Below are 22802 nucleotides of genomic sequence, written 5' to 3'. Positions count from 1 at the left end.
AAACTGGCATATGCAAAAGCAAAGACTTCTTTATTGTTCGTGTGCAAGTCATATGGTATTTTATGCTCTACTTACCTGAAGAGAAGCATCAGGGCTTGGAGGAAGGTACGGAAGTTATTGTGCCGATTAATGGAGGTTTCATCATCTAGTGCAATGTTTCCAAATACCTGCCACAGAAAACAGAAGGGATTCAGGCCAAACACATCCCCGCATGGACATTGGCAATAAAGGTGGATCAAGTGGAGTTAGAAGAAAAGGCAGGAAAATCATTCATCCTGGTTTAAGGGATCTCTAAAGCTAGAACAATTTCTGTGCTGAAGAGGAAGATCAAATGGGGAAAAAAAAAAAGGTTATTGCACTTCATCTTCTCACGGGCCCTTTCCAACACCACAATTCAGCTCCTGTCATCCAAGAGAAGATATTTCAAGACAAGAAAACTGTCTCCCTTCTTTTCAGCAAGGTGCAGCGCCTGCGCTGCTCCCCGCATGCCAGTGCCCAGCGGAGGGACGAGCCCTGCCCGCGGCAGACACGGCTGCCCACCGCTCCTCCGAGACGCCGCGCCGCAGGCTGCTCACCCGCTGCTGGTTCGCCCACCCACGCTCTCCCTTTGTACGCCCAGGGCCACGCTCCACACAAGACCTGGCAACAAGGGTAGAAAAATTGGCCTTTTTTTTGACGTCTAATTTACCTGACACCAGACAAGAAGAGCCTTTTGCCTCATCCTGAAGTCAGTTGTTGATCCTTCCGTGGAGGCAATAACCCATTTGCACCCTGGACCAGCGGGACAAAACCAGGCTACTTATGACCAGTACTAAAGCTAAAATTTTTACCTGCATGCCAATAATGGCGTAGATGAAGAAGAGCATTGCAATGAGGAGACACACATAAGGCAAGGCCTGAAGAAAAGGAGAAGGCAGTATTAATGACAGCAAACGCGTACATCAGCCAGTAACATTTAATTCCTAGGTAGCACTGTGTTCTGTGGCTCTTGTCCTTCAGATGAAGAACTGGGAAAAGAATATGAACAATTTTGACAGCCCTCAGCAGACAAACCCCTGGAGGCAGGTATTGATCGATCACAAAACAGTCTGGGCTTTCCGAGGGCTCTCTAGGCATCCTTGCAAGCAGATAAGCAGTAAGCAGGGAAAACACAATAAGAAGCTCTGCAGCAAGAACAGGCACCACCAGCAGGCACTGGCACTTTCTATGCATAATTGTAGAAACATTCATTTTTAATGATCTTGCTGTAAATTTAGTATGAGGAAGAAATACACATCCAAGAAACAAGTTCCTGCTCTGAAACAGGGACAGACTGCAATCCCGGAGGACGAAAAAATTCTGAGTTTTAGCAAGAAATCAGTGAAGGCTACAATGTAATTATGTCATCCAAGCTTGGAGTAATAGCTACTTTCCACTCAAGAAAAATGAATGGGTAATTAATGCCTCTTAATTAGCAATAGCTGAAGAAATAAGAAGTCATGCCCTAGTGCTAGAACGTGTGATGCTCGGGGCAGGAGAGGGGTTAGGCAGCCCATGGGGAGCCCAGTAGGAAACACGGGGCAAAGGGCTGATGTGGCTTCTGCTGGACACCTTTGCATAAGGGGCAAGGACCGAGAGCTCAGGGACAGAGGGAAGGTGGCCAAGCAGCTCCCCACACAGCCCGGGAACCATCCCAGCTCTGCTTCAGGGGCAGCACTCTGCACTCACACTTCATAAAGGGGCAGGGTTAGACTGAAAAGGGCCTTGGCTGAGCCCCTCTCCCAAGATCCAGCCAAGGCTACGCAGTCCAAAGACACTCTTCTGAGTGGAAACGTCTGATACCTGCAGACCCCACATCTCTGCCTCTGGTAGAGGCTCTCCTGGCTGCTCCTCATGAGTTACAAGGTGAGAGCAGCAGCAGCACCACCTCCATCCACACTCAAGGAAAACATGACCTAACAAATCTAAGGCACTGCAATCCCCCTGGATCACAGTCCCTTTCCATTAGCTGCTTGATGGCTGGGTGAAAGCACCACACAGAAGCTGAATGTGAGAGCACCAGCTGCCTGTCTGGAGTCTCCCAGAGGGACGTACAGTGTGATACAACACTCTCCCCCTTCCCTGGCCACGGGACAACAGCACGGCTGCCTGCAGTTCTTCTCCACGTTGCTCACAGAAAGAAGCAATCACTACGTTCTCTTCTCCACCCTCCAAAAAGATTTTGACTCGAGAGTCTAAAAGATCTGATAGAAATTTCCCTCTCTACCAGCTGCGGTGCAGAAAACCAAGCCATGTTCACACTCTGCTGAAACCGGTTCTCCATCCCAGTCCTCTTGCAACCGGCACGGGGCTGGCCAAAGCTCCCAGCCTGGCGTTGACAGAGCAACCCAGCATCTCTCTCCCATCACAGGAGAGAAATTTCTGTCTTCTCTCCAAAAGTCTTTTCCATTTTTGAAGAGAGCACGTTCCTCCTCACATCTTTATCACCTATAATAACCTCTCTGCGTCCTTTTGATGCAGATGCCACGACGAATTTCAAAGCGCAGCTAAAGGAAAAGAAACCAGTTGCTGTGCATCCCACCGCACACTGCATCTTTAAATACCAATGGCCACCATAATGCCTCCCAGAAAACACCGTGCAAAATGTCTTGATGTTGCACCGACCTGCAGACAAGCTCTCCTGAGCCTGCAACAGCACCCAGGACTTAAGCTATCACCCACAGACCTCAGAACTCACCCAAGAGGGTGGTGAGACCCTGTGCCAAGACAGAGGTCCCCAGGCTGGCCGAGCCACTCGCCACGTGCCCGGGTAGTGCTTGGGAACATGGCAGCCTGACAGAGAGTGGGAGGTGACGTTCACTTGCTGTGAGCTACCAAACAGATCCATCTTCGGGCACTCCCTGACCTCATTACACTTTGCTTTCCCACATCATCCCTCAACTTATACTTCTCTGAAAGCCCTACAAGATCTCCGAGGCAGGGAGGTCAAGTGCTTTCTGGAAGAGGATCCACGTGTGATGGAGCTGGGCATCTGCACCCTGCACCTGCAGTTAATAAATACCAGTCTGCTAGAGTTCAATATCAGTACCAAAAATCCTGATTTCAGACTAAATTATCTCCTTTCTGCACTGCAGAATGTGAGCATGCCCCATAACTGGAGTTAAAACACAATAAGCTGTGGAAATCAGCTGCAAACCAGCTGAGAGATGGTAAAAATAACCAGCTTTGGGGCATGTGGGCTCTTATTCAGATCTGGAAAAGAGCTAACGCGAAGCTAAGCACAGGTTGAGAACCGAGCTGCTGTAAGGAAGTTTTCTGAGGGTCACTCAGTTCAGAAGTACCATATCCAGCTGCCGTGTCCGGTTGCCCCTGCGCCACAAAGTACCTGCTGCCAAGACGTGCTGAGGCTTGCTGGGAGGGAAGGACAGGGGAAAAGGCTACCAGGCAAAGCAACTATCCCAACTTTCGAACAAAAAAATCATTTTTATTAATCCTCCGTGGCATAAAATCACAGCCCTGTGTTATACAGCTTCACAGTTTATATTACCAAAACACAATGGTTTGGGTTTCGCTTCTATCAATTTCTACCAAGACTGAAACCTGGTGAAAGCAATATAACCTTATACTCGCTGCAGGCATTAAGGCACTTGTTAGTCAGACTACTGTTTCCTTCTGCTAACACCTGAGTCTCAAGATTTTCCCATAGGGATCTGTGATAGTTTCCAAGGGCAACTTGAACTTTGCACACTGGCTGCGAGCTTGCATCAGTCACTGCCTGGCTTTCAGACTCATCTTCCAAAATGCTCAGCATCTACAGTGTTCAAGGAATGTTCTGCGCAAATCAGCGTTTCTGCAGAATTAATATTCCTGTAATTGCTCTGTAGAGATGCAGAGAGACCTTTCCCTTGACAAGGGGCAGCTCTTTGATACTCGTTGGAGGATGCCACAGACTTGCCAAGCATCAACATCTCCCCACGTCTCTTCCCTGCCTCCCACCTATGTAACACTCACCTTAAAAGACTGCACAAACGTCCAGAGCAAGATGCGGATAGTGTAACCCTGCCGAAGGAGCTTGATGAGTCTCGCTGCCCTGAAGAGCCGCAGGAAGCTGAGGTTGATGAAGTTGTCCTGCGGAAAGTAAAGGTTTTGTGTCCTTCAGAAATTAACGCGATTAGAAACCACAGCCCGCAAAAAAGAAATTAAAATTACCAGCTTCACGATCTAAGCAGCAAATCGGCCACCAGAAAACCTTCCAAAAGAAACATTCGTCAGTGCAGATCACTCCACATGCAGCAAGTATGAGAAAATCCCTCTCCACAAGAGCCCTCCCCTCTGCTACTGGGTCAAAGACAGAAAAGGAAAAAGGCCCTTTCACGCTGTCCATGGAGGTCTTGTTTTCTTTAAGAGAGACTTTTCTCCCCTGAAAGACTCAGGGAGAGGTAATGGTGCCGTATTATCATTTTGTAAAGAACGAGATTGTTTTGAAGTCTTGGTCAGATCACTTTCTACAATGAATTGAACTTAAGCCAAGACAGTTGCAAGGGACTGCACTTATAGCCTCTACTGTAAGAAAGAAAGGCATTGTCCAGCGAAGATTAAAACATCCTTGATGTTTTCTAACCTGGAGGTTTTAGAATGTTTATACAACGTGACTGGACAGGCTCATCAAGGAGAAAAGGCACCAGCAAGACTTTGGAAGATGTATCAATGGCAGCAAGTCGGTTGGGGAGGGTGAGCGTTTAACAGCAGGAGGGTGCCTTAGGAACCTGCTGATTTTTAAAATTATTATTAAACATGCCTTCACAGGTGGATCAAAGAACTGCTGGAGACAGATTCTGTTTTCCATTTGTTTTGTATGATTCTCCCCACCCCACAACCCGTTTTTTTTCTTTCCTTCATGGAAAAGAGGTTTCTTGCCCCAATGAGCTAATCTAGAGAGGGTTCTTTCCAAAACAAACATGCAAAAGCCAGATCCCTCTTGCCCTCCTATTTTAAGGAGATGAAAAATATCACCCCTTTCTGTACTGATTCCAATTCACTTATTTGTGAATCTCTGTTCACAGCCACTTATTTGACTGGGTTAGCTAAAGAGAGAAAGCATCCCACTTTGAACTATTAAGAAGTGGAGTGGAAAATATAATCATACGGAGCTCTTGTTAGTAAAGATGAGCAAAATAGTCTTTCCCTTATATTATTGTTCTTCCAGGAGGCATCCAGTCATATTGAACTGACCCACGTTTCTTGCTCATTTGGCTACAGCGCTTACGCTGAATATGGGGGGCTTGTTGGATCTATTCATTTATTTAAATGCCAGCTCAGTTTTGGGGCCATTAGCATCGCATTCCACCAATCCCACCAAAGAGTTCAAGAAATCAGTCTCAGGCATGCACTCGGTTTCTCTCATGTTAAAAACGCAAGCAGCTCAGAGTTAGGCACAGACCGTATATCAGACTCAATCCTCAAATAAAGAGAAAAGAGAAAAGCACAGGTATGTTCAATGAAAGAGCAGACAACACTGAGCTCATTCAAGTCAGCAACAGAAAGCAGCTCTGGCAGGCAAAACACAAGCACGGATTCCCCTGGGTTGTTCAAGGTCAGTAAAACAAGCACTAAACTTCAATGCTTGCCTCTTTGCATCAGCTTCTGTTTAATTCTTCACATTGGTTACGTTCCCTTCACAAAATACCAGCCGAACTCACCTGAGCAGGTCAGGGCTGGATAGGACCCGGGGGACAGAGTCAGACCGTGGCTGGATAACTGGGTGCTGTCGGCAATCTGTTACCTGCTCCCCCTGCTCCGGCTGCGGTGCAGGCTGATACATCTCCGCAGAGCGGCTGCAGCGGGCGAAGGTTTAACCCAGAGCCCATTTTAATCAGGGAAAGTTCCCCCACCAGCAGCAACTGGATCAGACCTTACGTATAACACTCATGGTACTCAAGCACCAGGCCTGCAAGTCTGACAAGTTATTACCTCCAGAACAATGCTCAAGCCAGCTCTGTGTTGTGCACAAGCCTAACGCTCCTTCAAGGAGCACGTGCACAGGCAGCGCCTGCAGGATCCATCTCTCTGTGCAAGAACCTGCCTCGCCCCCCTCTTCGCCCGTTACTGCCGTTTAACAGCAAGAACACTGCTTTGCTCAGGCTTTGCCCTAATCTCATAATCACAGCGGACGCGATGCTGAGCATCTGCTTTGGTCTAAGCTGACTGCAAGGTCACACTCAGCACAAGACATCCCTCTGCTACGCAAGGCTTCATACCGGATTGTTTGTGTACTTGTGGTATGAAACCAGGGGCTCAAACTGTGCAGCTATGTCTATAACACCCCCAAATCCCTGGGAGCTGGAGGAACAAACAGCCCATAACCTTGTATTGTTCTTCCCCAACTCCAAACCCTCCTTGTTTGACTTATGCATTGCTGCTTCCTAAAGAGCAGTAAAAGCCTCAGTTCTGCGGGGAATCACTCGCAACCCAGGAAAATCCACCGTCACCAACACTGGCAGACCGTTCGAAGGACCGTTCTCTGCGCTGTTCGTAGGGAGGCAAAGTTACACACGCTCGTGACGGATGGAAGGGCTCCGCCTGTGTAACCCCCAGCACACCACGTAGAAAACCTGTCCTTCGACAACTCGACTGTCCAGGCAGGTATTAGAATGGCATGCAGTTAAAGGGGAAACTCCACATTGCAATATTTCTTGTGGATAACAGTGTTTTGCATCAACTCTCGTCCCACTTAGCCACCTCTGTAACACAACACGCACACAAACATCTTCTGGGTTAGCAAGGTCTTTCTTTCCATGTTTTTGTTCGCTTTTCTGTTGCACAGATGCTAAAGGCTGACCGGTGCTCACAAGATGCACTATAGCTTTGTGATTTTATGATCCACTTGAGGACTCGCAAATCACATTTGAAAAACATTTCCCCCCGGCCTGTCATTATTTTCCTAAGAGAAGGGGCTCTGCACGGACGGCACCCAGCCACTGCCAGGCCCCGGGGAGTCTGGGCACAGTCACTGCTTCCCATGGCAGGAGCGTGACCAAAGGTCAGCCGTGCAACGCATCCCTGGAGCAAACTGCAAAGCAGGAGAAAGAACAGGTATCATGGATAAAGATTGCTTGTCCCACAGCTTGATTGCTATCCCACCATGGGCAGCCCACTCTTTACCCATTCTTAGGGTGTTTTCCAGAGCAAGGAGTAAAAAAGCCATAAAGAATAGGGCGCACAGCCATTGCCCAGATCTGTTTCTCCAGTGTCTTCAGCAGCAGAGTGGTTTCCTCCTGAACACAGGAGCTGTGCCCACTGTCCACAGGGATGCAGAATGAGCTCTGTTCTGTACACCAGTGGATTTACTGGTTTTGGATTTTTAAACCTGTAGTGAGAATTTGAGGTTTTTATGCCATGGCTGGACGTGTTCTGCAGAATTTAGTGAAAGAGGTTACATTATGCTGCCACAAATCAAGAAATTTGGCAGAAGTTAAGCTGCTCATCCCTGCTTATTCCTGCAGCCCAGCAGCAGAACACAGCGACTCCCCAGACCTGAAACTTCAGATTTCTGTCCTCAAATCAAAGGGCTCGCCCAAAGTTGCCAAGACCTGTGGAAAGAGGAATCCAACCAAGCCAAGAATAGAATCACTCAGGAAGCTTTGGCAGTTCTCTTCATCTGGCATCAACAACAATTAACCCATTCTGCTAAACTACTACTGTTGAGGAAATGGTTGTGCTCCCATTAAATGTCCATGGCATTGCCAGTACTGCAGAAGAGTTGCTGAATCTCACATAGCGTCTTGGCTTCCTCCGAAGCTTAGGGAAAACTGAAGATTTTTGCCACACTTGTCCATGTCCTGGGGACTCTGCCATTGCAGGCATATCATATCGTGTCCTTTTGTCCTGAGTCAAGAACACTGGAAAAATGATTTCGTGTGTGATGCCCAGATCTCTCCTCGTTCCTTACTACCTTTCAATTTGGGTGCTTCTACTGTAGTCACTGCAGGCTCCCAACAGCAGGAGTGGAAGGAAGAAGGCAGCTCCGGAGGATGACTTGGTGCTCCAAAGATCTTACTCGGACACTCTGGACACCGAGTGATGGAAGAAGCCTGGACCTGCACACAGAACCATAGAGACTGCAACACAAGCATTGAAATCTTTAACCTGCAACATGGACTGCAACAAGGCCAAAATTTGGCCAAGCGGAGATAAGATGATTTTTTCTGCTATATTTTCACGTGCACAGCTGATGCCAGGGCACTCATCTGTGTTGCCTGGGCCAGGGGTGCAGAAGGTGAAGTCTCCAAAGACATCCTCAAGCTCCCACACATCCGTAACGCTTCCAGCTACGGCAGCACACGCAGAGGATTCCCTTCTCCGACTGCACCAGGAAAACTTTAAACTGACACACTGTCATTTTCTGTGCTGCTTCCTAGCAGCAAATTTCCTCCTGCGACCCTCCACGAAGCGTGCATGGAGCTCAGCTGCAGTCTGTCATGAAGATTCACTCTGATTTGTTTCTTAACAGCAACTGTGCAACAGAAAGTCCAGATGTTAACACAGATCCAAGAGCTGTTGTCCGGTGGCCAAGCAAGTATTTTTGACAAGCTTATGGCCTGATTTATGTTATTAACCATAGCCAAGATAAATTAAGAATGGAAGAACATACATATATTTTAGATGGTATTTTTCTTTATTTATCCTCTTTTGCTTTATTTATGGTTTTCAAAGACAGAGGCCAGTATTTCCAAAGGCATCTTTGGAATCAGGCGCTAAATTCCCAATGGGATCTGAATCCCAGTACTTCTCAGCCCTGTTCATAACACGGCTTATGCATTTTACTTGAGATGTTTGCTTTTGCATCCAGGGACTTTGTGTCCGCTGTGGTGGCAAAGTGCTTCTACCTACTGGTATCACAAAGAGTTTTCAAAGTTTAATAAAAATCCCTCTTTCCTATGACTTCTTTTTCAATTTGAGAGAAGCAAGTCTGTAATCACTTCAATATTTTTTTTTTGCCTTACAATACAGCATAAACCACGGGCTCAAAATGCCCCTAAGGCAGTCCTCTTCAATGCGCTGCTTCCCTTTGCAGAAAGCTCCACACGTCTCATTGTAAAAGAGAACAAAATCGATTGCCAAGAACTGAATTTGGTGCCACCACTTAGAAAACGAAGGGCTTCCCAGCCAGCCAACCTTCTCTACTGCAGGCCATCCAGAAGGAGCCTTCCCTCCTATTCCCATCCAATTTTCCACCAAAATAAAGCAAGTGTCAGTCTCCCCTTTATCCTTGTCAGGTACAGCAAACAGCGGAGAGCAGGCTATTGGTAACTGCATTGGCCTCACGTCACCAATTAGCCAAGGGGAAGAAGATGCAGAACAGAAGCCAGTTTTGAGGCACGCTGCAGTGAGGCTTTTTCACCAGTGCAATCGGAAATCTCATCAAAACGAATTAAAGAAAAACGAGAGAAAATAAAAGCAGAGAATTTAAAGAATTGTTTAAATTCAATGAAACCAACCGTGTCCTATATGTGATGTTTTCATGGATGGATATTTGCAAGATTATTTACAAATTTATTTTTTTTGAGCAGCAGGTGCACAACATACAGACGGAGACATGGTTTTCGCATTGTATGTTGATTGGATGGCGTGATTCAGCAGGTAGATAAGGAAAATAAAGAACAAAACAGGAAACAAAAGAGAAAATGAGTAATCAGGACAAGCAAAAAAGGAAACTCTGAAAATTTCACTGGAAAAAAACTGTTGGGCTTTTGGGGGTGTTATTTTATGATAATTATATAAATAAAAAATGCTTCAAACCAAAACATATTCTGAGATCCTAAAGGTAACACAGACAGTGCAGTAGTTATTTGCATTTCATTTTGTAATGCAAATTGGGAGACAATCCACAAACACTTCTCAGGATTTTTTTTTATATTTCCAGGCATAGAAATAGATGTCAGTTTGCCATACACCCACTCGGCCTGCCGAGGCTGGCCGTGTCCCCAAGGACACCTGCTCCTTAAAGCCACCTATTGTGCGATTTCAATTGCATTACCGTGAGGGTAAAAAACTGACATATGTGGTTTTGCCTAAGGAAATAAAAAAATATATATATATTCCACTGCATTCACAAAGTAAATTACATGACATGAGTACAAAATTAAAATAAAGCAATTTAGTCAACACATTTCTTTTCCTTTTGTCTTTACTTTTCTGTGGGTTAAAATGACCGATGCAGCACGGCTGGTGGAAGCCTAGTCTCTCGAGATGAGACCGCCCAGGTGAGCAGGTTTATTTACCTTGGAGAACACTTCTAGCTGGAAAACATAGCCATGGAGAAAAGCGGTGCTCCTGCAACTAATTGCGAGCCTGATCTCCAAGTCACACCCAAAAAGCATCCCCTCTCCAGCAGGGAGCTGGAGGGCTTCACGGGTGGCTGCCACAGGGACCGATGCAGACTGGCAGTCGAGCTCGTGTTGCGGCTGTCCCCTGGGCTTCTCAGCCAGAGAAACTCTCCTGTGTGAACTGGTAACAGCAGGGCTGAGCACACAGGGCATGGCTAATGGGGGCTGCCACCCTACTATCCCTGTGCCTGTCCATCAGCCGAGGAGAGCCTGGAGCTGAGGAAGGCAAATGGAGAAGAGAGCATCCTCTGTTGCGGACACAGCTCTCAGACAGGACGAGTAAAAACTTTCTCTCCTCTTTGGTTATTCTCAGCTTTGTAACACGGTGAGAGAGCTGCGGCACCTCCGGTCATGCACTGAGCCAGAACGCAGAAGTGGGGTTCAGCACTAGCTTTGGCGTTCCGTGCAGAGTGGACGCTCACCCTGAGCCTCAGCTACTGCTCTCCCCTACCTGGTTGTGTAAAGGGCAAATAGCGGTTGGGCAGAGGCAGCGGGATTAAAGACTCCAGGCCATACGCCTGATCCACGCTCTGTGGATGAGGCACCCGCTGATCCTCGCTTTGGTCCCTGCTGTCTGCAAACAGCATGCCACTATCACTGCATCAGGTTTTTGAGCCCCTTTCTATATTTTTGATTAGTTCTAAATACCAGAAGTATTTAAGTGCCTTAGGTGCAACCCCATTTTAACAAAACTGCAGGTTGTATATTACAAAGATGGTTTAAAGTGTAACTCTTCCAGGATACACATGCATCATGCCACTTCCCAAGGCAGCAAAGAGAGTCCTGGTGTTTCCCAGGCAGGTTCGGGACCCCTTGGGTTTCCCCTGATGCACTGTGCGTCAGAATAACACGTCCTGCAACCTGTCATGGAGCCAACAAAATGCAGAGCGCTGAATCCTTCTGCTTGTTTTCCACCCTGCATGCCCCAGACTGTGCTCAGGACTGGAAGGAGAAGGTGGCTTGCAGTGGCAGTGGAGATCCTGGTACAAGACTACCCCCACCACGTGCCTCTGGATGAAGCAGAATGAACTGCTTCGTGAAAGACATCCTTAAATCTGCCATTAACAATTCTGTTACAAATGCAGTACCACTGCAAACTCCCACTCCTGTAAATAAACAGTGATCCTATGTCTTGTGCATCAACATTCCCTGTAAGCAAACTAAGCTCCTAACACCTCTTCAGCAAGCTGTGCATGATGCCTTTGAACCCTCAGGCCATCGCCCCTATCTGAGGCTGTGGTGGGCGCGTGCAGCTTAACGAAGCATCGCACCAGCGGCTACAAGAGCCGCACAGTGCAGATGAGCGTGCTGCTGTCAACGGGGCCGAGCTGGAGAGAGATCAGAGAGGAGGTGTATGAAAGAAGTTTTGGAAAACAAGTCTAGGAAGAAGGTGGGGGGGACACCTCTGAGCACTCCATCAGCAGGGGAAAGCACATGGAAAAGGGACAGGACAGCTATACAGAATTGCTGCAGAAGGGGAAGATTCAGCGAGAGCAGAGCTCAAATACATCGATGGGCTGAGACAGAGGACCAAGAGGTGAGGCACTGGAGCGCTACTGGGGGATGTACACCTTTAATATTAAAGACAGGTTTGTGAGCAGCTTTGTATTGGACACAGTGCCAGGGGAAGCTGTTGAACTACATTAGTACCTCTACATTACTACCTCTCTGAGGTTTGACTTCATGGATCTAGCTACTCATAAACGAAAAGCCTCTCCATTACCACCCGGGAAGATAAGGGAAAGGCATATAGGTGCTTGGGAGTTTAACCTTTTGCAGTTTACTGACTGTTCTTAGAGGTAATTCATACTACTCTTCAAAACCTGCTGCTATTTTTGATGCTGGAAACCAGATAAATCACTGCAGAGTGGGAGGGTGATGCCGTCACTCCTGGCACCCTCAGGGTTGCTCCTCCTGACTCACATGAGGCTGTTTGAGAACACATTTACTCTCCAGCCCAGAGACCACGAGAGGGATGGGGAACCTCCGCCTACACACTAACTCTCCTGCCCCTAGCAGCTGGCCAGCAGTGCCAAGGGACAGCTGCTGCTTCCAAAAAGTTGGGGACGTGCATATACAGCCCCAGACATGCAGTGGCTTTGTCTTAAATTCACGTACCACAGCCCAACCTGACCAGTCCGCAGCCAATTCCCCAGGTGCCAGACACCCTCTCTAAGGCTGGATCAGCCCCGTGGGTGCTGGAGGGAGAGGCAATGGCCTGCTAACGGAGCAGGGACCGCTGCCTGCCAAGTAGGGAATGGGCAACACTGATGGTTGCTTTCTGCCTGCTAAATAGCTCTGCAAAGAAGGATTTTAATAAGAAGCATGTGGGCTTGGTGTTGAATCTCAGAGAGACCACAGGCTCCCTTACCACGTGTGAGTCGGCTGTGCTGCTTCCTCCCAGTAAAAGAGGCTGAAGGAGCAGTGGAAGAGAAGCATCAGTCTCTGTTTGTGACTGACTTGCAAATGTCTCAATGAATTTTCAAACGAAGGCAAAAGCCTGGGCACCCGAGTCTGGCAAGAAAGCGTGTCCCATTACAGAGGGAGCGGCAGCAAGCATCCAGTACCTGCCTACGGTGCAATAAATCTCCTCAGCACTCAGAGCAGTGGTAGTCAGACCTTGCGTTTGATCTGAGTAGCTTTACCCTGGCTGTAAACCATGCATTGAAAACAAAGGTAATCCAAAGTCTACGTGACAGAATTCACCAGCTGTTAAATGAACACCATTCGTGTGGGGAGTAAAACTTTGAGGGTTTGTGTGCTTTTTTGTACCAAGGAGGTTAGGTAATAAAGTATTTTGTTAGAAACAGTAATATGGTCTTCACTACCAGCTGAATGTCCTGTAAAGAAGTCTGGGGAGCATAGTTCTTAGCACACACAAAACAGATATATAAGCAAATCCCAGGGACTGAGAAAAAAAATTACGGCAAAGTTCAAATTTGTCACATACAGATACAGTACCATCAGCTAAAGCATGCACTGGGAGAGGAGAGGAGCAATTTATAAATTGGATAATATCAGGCTGTCAAGTCAGACACTTGCTGACCTTATGGAAAAATCCTCTAGAATTTAATGGCAGGTTTTTACACTTCTTGTAATCTATGGGACTCGTTAGCAGGGAGAGAACAGTCATTGTAAAGTTGCTTGCTTGCTTGTTTTAATGATTGCCTTGCAATGCTGTTGTGCACAGAACAGAAATGCACCGTGTTCCCCCAGTGCAGGCTGTGCAGGCTGATGAGTTTCTGGCTGTCTCTACATTCCCGTCACCTCTCCCTTTCTCACTCCTCTTGTCGCCTTCACTCTGCCCCGTGACCGAGCCTGGGAAGCAGCCCCAAGGCGCAGACATGGGGGTGTGTGCCCTGCAAAGTACCTCACTCTGTAAACCAGCAGTCTAACAGAACCCTTTTGATCTTTTCCCCTCTATTAAATTCAACAGGATTTTTCCATTAATAGGCAAAACCAGCTCGGGGTTAGAGTCGTTTGCTGAACGAGAGACTGTTTCCTGGCAGAGTCACTAGCACTGTCGTTCTCATCACAGCTTTTCGCTTGGCAGTCTTTGGGACAGACAGCCGTGCTCATCTCCGTGGAAAGAGCAGAGCTAATGGGAACAGGCTGCCAGGTCACCCGAGGACATCATCACGCGATGAGTCCCAGGGAATACGGCTGGTGGGGAGAAGGTGCAATGTCCTGACAGGGTACAGCTTTGTTAGTAAAATGAAACAAATTGAGCAAACTGTACTTACCGCAATCTCTGTTACTAAAATATCAGTAATACTTCCCAACACTGTTACAAAATCAAAGACATTCCAGGCATCTCGGAAATAGTTCTGCCAAATGAAAACACAAGGAGGATAGAGGGATCCAGGTGTTATTTTTTTTTTTTGCAACACAGGCTTTGTTTGTTTGTTTTTAAATGCACGTCATGAAATACAAGCATTTCATGTAGAGAGGAAACAGTTGAAAGTAAACGAGGAAGGCACATACCAGCACACCAAAGGCAATGATCTTCAGCACACATTCCATTGAAAACATGGATGTAAACACAATATTCAGGCATTTCAACATTTCTTCATATGCTTCTGGAGCATCATAGAACTAAACCAGGATGGAAGAAAGGTTGTTACTGGAGGATCGCTTACAGTAGAAAACCTTCCCAGCTGATGTGCCTGACTGCAAGACTCCTGCCCATCTTAGTTCTCACTTTAAGCAAGACTTGGGGTTGCAACGTGGTGATTCATGCTGTGCCAGAAGCACACCGTTGCCTACATGCTATTCTAATGGAGCAGCTGGGAATAACCCCCGGACTGGGACACGGTTACTGGTGCACATCTCCCTGTAAGCACAACACAGAGCAGGAGGGAGGAAGGGCATTTTCAGAACCCGAGGACAAGTGCAGAACTGTGTTTCATTCCAGCAGACTCTAAGAAGATGGTGACCCCTTGACTGTGAAGATACTCTAGGCAAGGGTTAGGAGGGGAGATCATCCATAATACCCAGCCACCTGCATCTCTTCCTCCTAGGCATGGTGGATCATGTCCCAGAAGATTGACACTGCTGCAAATTTGAGTAATTTCCCTGAGGCAGCTGGGTTTCGAGCATCCCCCAGAAGTGACCCTGCTCTGCAGCAGAAAGCCCGGGTTGAGCCGGGAGCTCCAAACCTGCAGAGCCCAGTTCCCATCCCACTGGCCCTATGCTGAAGGGGCTACGAGCCAAACCAGTGCTGTGCAGGCGAATGCTGTTCGCAGTGTCTCATCAAACCTAAACCACCTCCCTTTTGGGACCAAAGGAATCCCACAAGACCTCTAAAAACAACATCAGGCAGATAAGAAGTGGTGGCAGACCCTGCTGAGCCCCCCCAGGTCTCCTCAAGAGTACAAAGCCTCTCCAGCAAACACCGTATTCGCTAGACAGAGATTGCAAAGATTCAGTAACAGCCCACTAACCTTCATCATTAGGACAATGGTATTGAGTGCAATCATGACCATGATAAAATACTCAAAGGGAGGGGACACCACAAATTTCCACATCTTGTACTGAAAAGATTGCTTGTTCTGAGGCATGTAGCGGGTCAGTGGCTTGGCACTTATGGCGAAGTCTATGCAGGCCCTCTACAAAACAAAAACGGGATGAAAAGAATACCAAAAAAAAGGCTGGCAGTCTCTATCATTCGGGATGTTGCTGGGAGAGGGAGCGGAGCATTTAGTGGAGGATGGTATTTCTCAGTGTTTCTCACACGTTATGAGAGTACTGACTACTATAAACATCAGCACAGGATCCTGAAGTTATAATCACTTTTGGGCACTCACTGAAATACTAAATCGCACAACACTCCCATGGCCCCCTGCAATCCTAAGACACAGCCTTCCATCCCTTCCCAGCTCCCAGTAAGTCCCGATTCCTTCCCACTTAGGGAAGGGTGTTCTAAATCCACAAGCTCACTTCAGGAAGCACTCTGCCTGTTCCTCCTCCTATGTAATTGTAGAAACCAGAGGGCTGGTAAAGACGTTATCTGTGTTTAAAAAAAAAGTATTGTGAAACCCAGGTATGTTCTCACATACGGCAAAACCTGTCCAGCTAATAACATTTCATAAAATGTGAACTGAATTCAACCCATAAATTATCCAACAAACATTTCTGGGTGAACTCACAAAGACCTCCTTAGCTGGCTATTCCTCTTCACATTATTATGAGTATAAAACTAAATTAAAAATTGGTTTCTACCAATCAGATCTACTATTTGATCTACGATCAAAGCAAAAAGCTTTGATTCTGGAGAATTTTCTCATCTCAGATTTAGATAAGAATTCGAAGTCTTGAACTACTGCAAAAATACCATCTGCTCAGTTGAAAAACAATGTGGGCAAAGCATCTCTAAATATTCTGCTTTATTTTGGACTTTTTGTTCACATAGACAAACAATGTACTAATTAATAATTGATTAAAAAGTCATCTCTTTTCATCAAAAATCAGGCTCCAGTTTCAAAATACTCGAAAAGAGATGGTTCCTTGCACAACAGGCCATTGAGGCTGTGCAACCCCAGACGAAGGATGTTGCAGATGTTAAAAATCTGCATGGGTTCAGGAGGAAACTGGATACATTCATGGAATACACACACACATATGCCACTATCCAAAGAAAAATCATGTCTAGCTCAGGAGGTTCCCGAGCTCAAAATAATGGTGTTTACTAGCGTATTAAAGAAAAGAGTGCTTGCCCTGGTCTTATACTCTTCCCAAGGCATCTACTTTCGGCTGCTGTCAGAAGGACACGGTCTCAGCTCCTCTGGGGAGCTGTAGCAACTATAGCTCAGTTTGATTTCTGAAGACTGGCCTCTAAAAGGCCAAAGATTTTTCTCCTTTCACACCTACATGCTTGACCTAACACACAAGTCTATCTTCACTTTGAAGCAGAGGTGTGGTCCGTGGGGACGCGTGACACTGCTTACTGACGTGCAGCATGCGGGGGCTCTCTCTGGTTTCGTTTTTATGCAAAAGCTGAAACAGTCCGTAATCGGTTTGGTCTCTACACCACACATCCTCAGGTAACAACTGCTCTAAAGCCCCCCACGGCGCGGGAGGGACGAGGAATGGGCTTCCACCAGTATTGAGGTTCTCTGAGCCCCCAGATTCTAACTCCGGATTCAGAAGACACAGGTACCTCGTTTTTCTCGAGGCTGCACTCTGACATCACTTTATCTCCTTGCTCTTGGAAGGTGATGATGATTAACGCCACAAAGATGTTCACAAAGAAAAAAGGGAAGACAACAAAATACACCACGTAAAAGATAGACATTTCCATTCGGTAGCCAGGGCTGGGACCCTGTTCCTCGTAGGTAGCATCCACCGAGTGCTTCAGCACACTGCAATCAAGCGCAAAGAGAGAAGAAAAGTCAATGAAATCAGTGTGAAGCACCAATGATACCCTGATAGTCATTTACTGGCCTTCACTCACGAGGACGGTTTTCCACATACGCTCAGGTCAAACTCACTCCCATCTCTATGGCTGGGAAGAAGTTTTCCCTGAGGATATTTTAAAGGAAACCCTCGCTGTTTTCACCATTCTGCAGAATCATGGAGATTTGCTATGTACAGATCCACTTATCCCCCTGGCCAAGGGGAGGGGATACAGTTCGATCTGGCTTCTCTTCTCTGGTCAACGGGGATGAAGAAAGGGTGGGAAAAGAAAGATGTTGATGATCTCCGAGTAGGGGAACACAGTGAGGGACTGGAGAAGGAAGACTGATGCTGTATGTTTATTCTTTACTTTATGAAATAGCGGACTGTGGAGGACAGAGAAAGCCTGCCATGGAGAAACCCCGACCATGAACTGTACTCCACATGTCCCAGCAAAAAAATGTGCCAAAATAAAGTCATACACTGAACAGTAAATACAATTTTGGGACTGTCATACCCAGCATACTTTCAGCATAGGTCACAATACTTTTTCCCCTCATTTTCTTACATTCCCATTATGAATTTTACTCCTGAGAAAGGCATGCAAGTCCAAAAAACACAGAGCAAGCAAGCTATTAAGTACTGAACACTGCCAAAGGATCCCTGTGCAAGCTCAGAGGAATGTCAAGAAAAATGCAGAGCCCTGCCTGCTGATTCACCCAATAATCACACAAGGGAAAGTAAAAGCTTAGCTGAGAAAAGACTATTCTTATTTCACAGGTCACCTGCCATTTATGTGTCCCTCAAACCTGTCAAAAGCTGCCATTACCTCCACGATCCCTGACCCTGCCAGTCCCACATACTCACGTCGGCCACCCTTCACCCGTGGAGACGGTGAAGAGCGTGAGCAGCGCCCAGAGCACGTTGTCGTAGTGGAACTCGTATTTTTTCCATTCCCTGGGCTGTGCCTCCACCTCATTTTTTTCATAATCGAGGTACTGACCCCTAGGAAAAAACAGATATTCAGACCAAAAGAGAGAATGACACCAAATCAGCCATTTCGTATGACTCACTGAGGAACATCAAAAAGCTCCAGTAGCAGAGTCCAACTGTGCTATATAGTAAAGACAAATAAAGAGAGAGCCCCTAGGTTTGTAACAGAAGTAAAGGCCATTTTATGAGCCATTTTGAGCCACAGGAACTGGACCTGAGGCCTAGAAATGAAAGAAATTGTAATCAGGACATTCATTCATCCATTAGGCAAAGCTGGCAATTCACAGCATGCCAGCCCTCAAATTGTTTGACCCCATGGAAAACCATGCTGCTGGATGGGGAAAAGTCTTTGGCTCCTACTTCAGAGTTGGATTTAACTTCTAACTTGGTCCCGCTTTGGGGGGCCGAGGGACCTGGCATCTGGAGAGTTCCCTTCCAACCCACATTTTTATATAAATTTACATTTCTTTCTGTAATATATCTGCTTTTTTTTCAAGGAAGAATTGCAGTGACAGCCTCCGTGGCTGCTGCATGCATGCAGTCCCACCAGGGTTGTGCCCAGTGCTTGCCAAGCATCAGGAGAGGGGGAACGCGGGCAGCCCTGGACAGAGGCTGCCGTTTGGGTGCCAAGAAAAAAGGCAAGTGAGAAAGACGCTTGTGTGGGTTGTGGTGAGTAAAACACCTTGATAGTCTGCTGCAAAGGACAAAGCATGACAGGGCTGTTGAGATATTCAAATACTGACCCGTTTTCTAGCTTATTAGGAGCTCTTTAACTTCCTACCAATTCACTTTGATTATTTATTCATCATGTTTTTCTAATTCATACGAGCCCTAAGAATCCAGGCAGCAGGTAGAAAAAGGAGTCACACCATCCCTTCAAAAACCCCATACCTTAAAATCGCACCTAGCCCTCCCCGGGAAAAGGAGCCTGCTGCCCTCTATCATTAAGCATTTGAGTAAGCATTTGCTAGGTCAGAGCCAGGAATGATGTAGCTAGTGAAACAACAAAAATGAAAATGCACCTCTAGGGTAATTATGCTGAAGAATTGCTCTTACTCTTGAGGAGTCGTCAAGCTCAGCAGATACCAACTGATGCAGCTTTGGGACAGTCAAGGGGGCTCCTACTGCCAGCGGAAATTCCAGCTCCCCCCTCCAGCCCCGGCCCCCAGCCGTACCTGCAGTCCTTCTCCAGCTCCTTCGACTCATCAGTGCAGTAAAAGAATCTGCCTTTGAAGAGCTGCACGGCAATGACAGCAAAAATGAACATGAAGAGCATGTAAACTATGAGGATATTGAGGACGTTCTTCAGGGAATTCACTACGCAGTCGAAGACAGCCTGGGGACGGAGGAGAACAAGGATAAGGGGTCGAGAGAAAAAAATGGTGCATCTAACTTCTAACTACACTTAGGAGTAATTACCCAACCTACAACCCATGGATGGTTTCATGGACTTGCACACCAAGTGTTTGACCAAGAGTCATACTCCAGCTTTGAGAAATAACGTCAGCTTCCTACATCTGCTTTCTCAGTGAGTTCGGCAGTGCCACAGATTTTTCTGGTGCTGCCAGTAATATTTATAAAGACAATCACAGCTCATTGAGATAAATATTAGTCCTAAGCAAATATTTCCATGGCCTTTTATGAAATAAAAAACATACTTGTGCTTAATTTCTTCCCAGTGGATAGGGAAAAACTCAAATACACTACTCGTTGACCGTTATTTGAACTGTTTGAATAATACAGAAAATACACCATACACAAAACAACCAAATGCTTCGAATAATATTTTTCTCATGAACTGTCTATCAAAATTGTTACTAATCTAGTCAGCATACGTCAGTTCTGAACTCCCCACAAAGAACTTCTCAAATACATTTATTATTTGGTTACTAGTCACTGATTCACTGTTACAAGTAATTTGCAGTTTAATTTTAGTCTGGGAAGTTTGTCAAACTAATAGAAATTGAGCATTCTTACTGCCCAAGGACAGGGTTTGCACAATACTGTTCCTGTTTCTCTGAATGGAAGTGAATAATTCACAAAATTACACTCCTGATGCAACCCAGAAATCCTGAATTAAAACACTGGCAATATCTCTAACCACCCCATTAATCTTGCTTATTGTTGCATACGAGACCCCATCCAGGAAAAAAAATTGAAATAATTCTGAAGACAAACCGTATGAATATGACTTCTGCTTTACATACAGATTTCTGAATACTTCTAAAGAAGTGGTAAAATTACTCTGTGAAATGGCTTGAAAATAAGGAAGACATTCAATAAAAAGCAAGTGTTAGGCGTGCTGCTGTAGGACTGAGCTACTGTTGACTGTTTTATGATCCAAGAGATGGGCATTTCCAATTCCCAAACTAATCAAGACCATTTTCTACATTGTTCAACATTACTCATCCTTATCTTTTGAGGTAAACTTAGTATGAACAAAAATACATTTAAACATGAATTATGGGTAAGGAAAAAAGCAAATCTGTGTAATGGCTAACGCTGATATTTACACTCCACTATGTGGAAGCAGGAATTGTCAGACATAGTTCTACCGCTGCAAAAGCACCCATCGCTTTTTCCCCATCTCTCACAGAAAAGAGCCTGCAAGCAGTGACGACACATGAAGGCATTCTGCGACATGTATTCAAAAGATCCCAAAACTCAGAAATTATTAGATTTTCTAACTCCTTCCATTCTCTGCTTCCAGGGGTTGGCTGTGTCTCAAAGAGTTCTTGAAATGGTGTTGAATAAGTAACCACAGGCAATTACATTTATTTTACTTCGTAACTGCGTATTCTAGAGATGAAAGGGTACTGCTATAAAATCCTGCACTATACATTCTTTAATAGAAAAGATGAACAGATTAAAAGCTCTCACACAGCAATGACATTTCTCTTTAGACAGACTGTAGAAAATCTTGAAATATTCATATTAAGTTCTCTAGGGAAAGTCAAGCACTCCAAAACCTATTTTCTCCTGTATCATTTCCAAGAGCATCTCACAAACTGTAACTTATTTGTGGTTTTTTCTTTTCTTTTTTTAGAAGTTTGATTTTAATGTGGATTCACAATAATTCATAATACTGCACACAATTTTTGCAAAAGGAACAAGTGTTTGACATTTGCTAAACATCTGCACAGCTATTTTTATAAACCTGGCAAAGGGATTAATTGCAACAAAATAAAAGGAACACAAATAACTTGGATCAAGTTCAGTCCATCAGCTTCCAATCAGATTGGCTACAAACCTCCAGAGAAGGAAAGATTTGTGGTTATTCTCTAACCTTTAGTTTTGGCAGCCGTTTAATGGTCTTCAGTGGCCTTAGGACCCGCAGAACTCGCAGTGACTTGATTGTGTTGATGTCCTTGCCTTTGGTTCCTCTGTAAGGGATAAACGGCACAAGAACAACAGAGGAAACAGTTTGATCCTCAGATCTCTAACCAGAAGATCTCTAGATACCCAGTGGATTTTTGGTTGTGGTTTTTGGTGGAGGTTTTTTGTGGGTTTGGGTTTTTTTTACGGGTTTTGGATGCCATCCTCACCACGGATGCAGACAGCACTAGTGAGGACTGCAGATGAATGCCCACCTGGGAAGTGTTAATCACTGTGCAGGAGGAAGGCTGTGGGCAGGACATGGTCCTTGCAGCGTTCAGCCACTTGTGCTCTTCAGCCTTTGCTCACTTCCCAGCTACTCGCTGAGCATCGCCCATGAACTGGTGACCTTCCTGCCCCAACTCCCCACCCAGGCCATGGTCAACACTGGGGCTGCAGCCACCAGGAGAAAAGGCTCAACACATCCATTCCAGCCCCAGGCAGGAGAAGTGAGAAAATCACACTTGTCTTTCCTTCCTCCCAGGCACCTGAGTGAGACAGGAGGATGTTTCTCCATGCGCTTCTTGCACTTCTGTGGCAGGGACACTGTCCCTAGACAAGCAGGCAATGACCAGAGGCAACCGGAGCCTTCGCAGTGAGGGACAGAGCTCTCCTGGGGACTAGAGCCACTCTCCTGCTCTCCATGCGTGTAGCCTCATCCTTGGGTCTCTCTTGGAAGACATGCTACCAAATCCATGCGGGAACATGTAATATGATGGCATATTACATGACCGGAACAGTGCTAGGGCAGTTTCCCAGTTATGCATGCAGGTTTCAGTTTTTGTTAAAACTGTGTGCAAGAGTTGAGACCTTCCTCTTGTTACCATGAAGAGGCTTTTAGGGGAAGGACAGAGTTCCTTTCCTCGTGCACTTCCAAAATCAATAAAAAATAATTAGCCCCCCCCCCCCGACACAGTCACATCTTCTTCCAACCCAACAGCAAAACAATGACATTCTCCTTCATTTCGTATGAAGTGAAAAATGGGATGAACATCTTTAACAGTTTTATTCATGACTGTAGGCTTAGGTCTGAGACTGTACTGAAGTAACACAGGTGTGAATGAATAACACGCTGAGCAGATGCTGATCTACCTATTCTGCACTATTCCAGCTTGCTAAACAGTTCTCTTCTCCAACAACACAGAAAGCAATAGAAACACAAGCAACCCGAGAGAC

The 22802-nt window shown here is 46.0% G+C and overlaps 1 protein-coding gene across 13 annotated transcripts in view; it reads right to left on the bottom strand.

Annotated features, from left to right (window-relative positions):
* The window catches only part of CACNA1B (calcium voltage-gated channel subunit alpha1 B), a 311364-nt gene that overhangs the window by 46741 nt on the left and 241821 nt on the right, over positions 1-22802 (bottom strand). For all 13 annotated transcript variants that reach the window (XM_075439769.1, XM_075439758.1, XM_075439760.1 and 10 more), the window contains 10 exons: positions 21538-21634; positions 19427-19587; positions 18126-18263; positions 17023-17224; positions 15308-15472; positions 14349-14459; positions 14108-14191; positions 3991-4107; positions 831-896; positions 76-167 (listed from right to left, as the gene is read on the bottom strand). In XM_075439769.1, the coding sequence (XP_075295884.1) occupies positions 76-167; positions 831-896; positions 3991-4107; positions 14108-14191; positions 14349-14459; positions 15308-15472; positions 17023-17224; positions 18126-18263; positions 19427-19587; positions 21538-21634 (1233 nt within the window). The remainder of the gene's footprint in view (positions 1-75; positions 168-830; positions 897-3990; positions 4108-14107; positions 14192-14348; positions 14460-15307; positions 15473-17022; positions 17225-18125; positions 18264-19426; positions 19588-21537; positions 21635-22802) is intronic.

The sequence above is a fragment of the Opisthocomus hoazin genome, chromosome 19 (genome assembly GCF_030867145.1).
Source record: "Opisthocomus hoazin isolate bOpiHoa1 chromosome 19, bOpiHoa1.hap1, whole genome shotgun sequence".
In the NCBI taxonomy this organism is placed as follows: domain Eukaryota; kingdom Metazoa; phylum Chordata; class Aves; order Opisthocomiformes; family Opisthocomidae; genus Opisthocomus; species Opisthocomus hoazin.
This window is presented reverse-complemented; position numbering and strand designations above follow the sequence as displayed.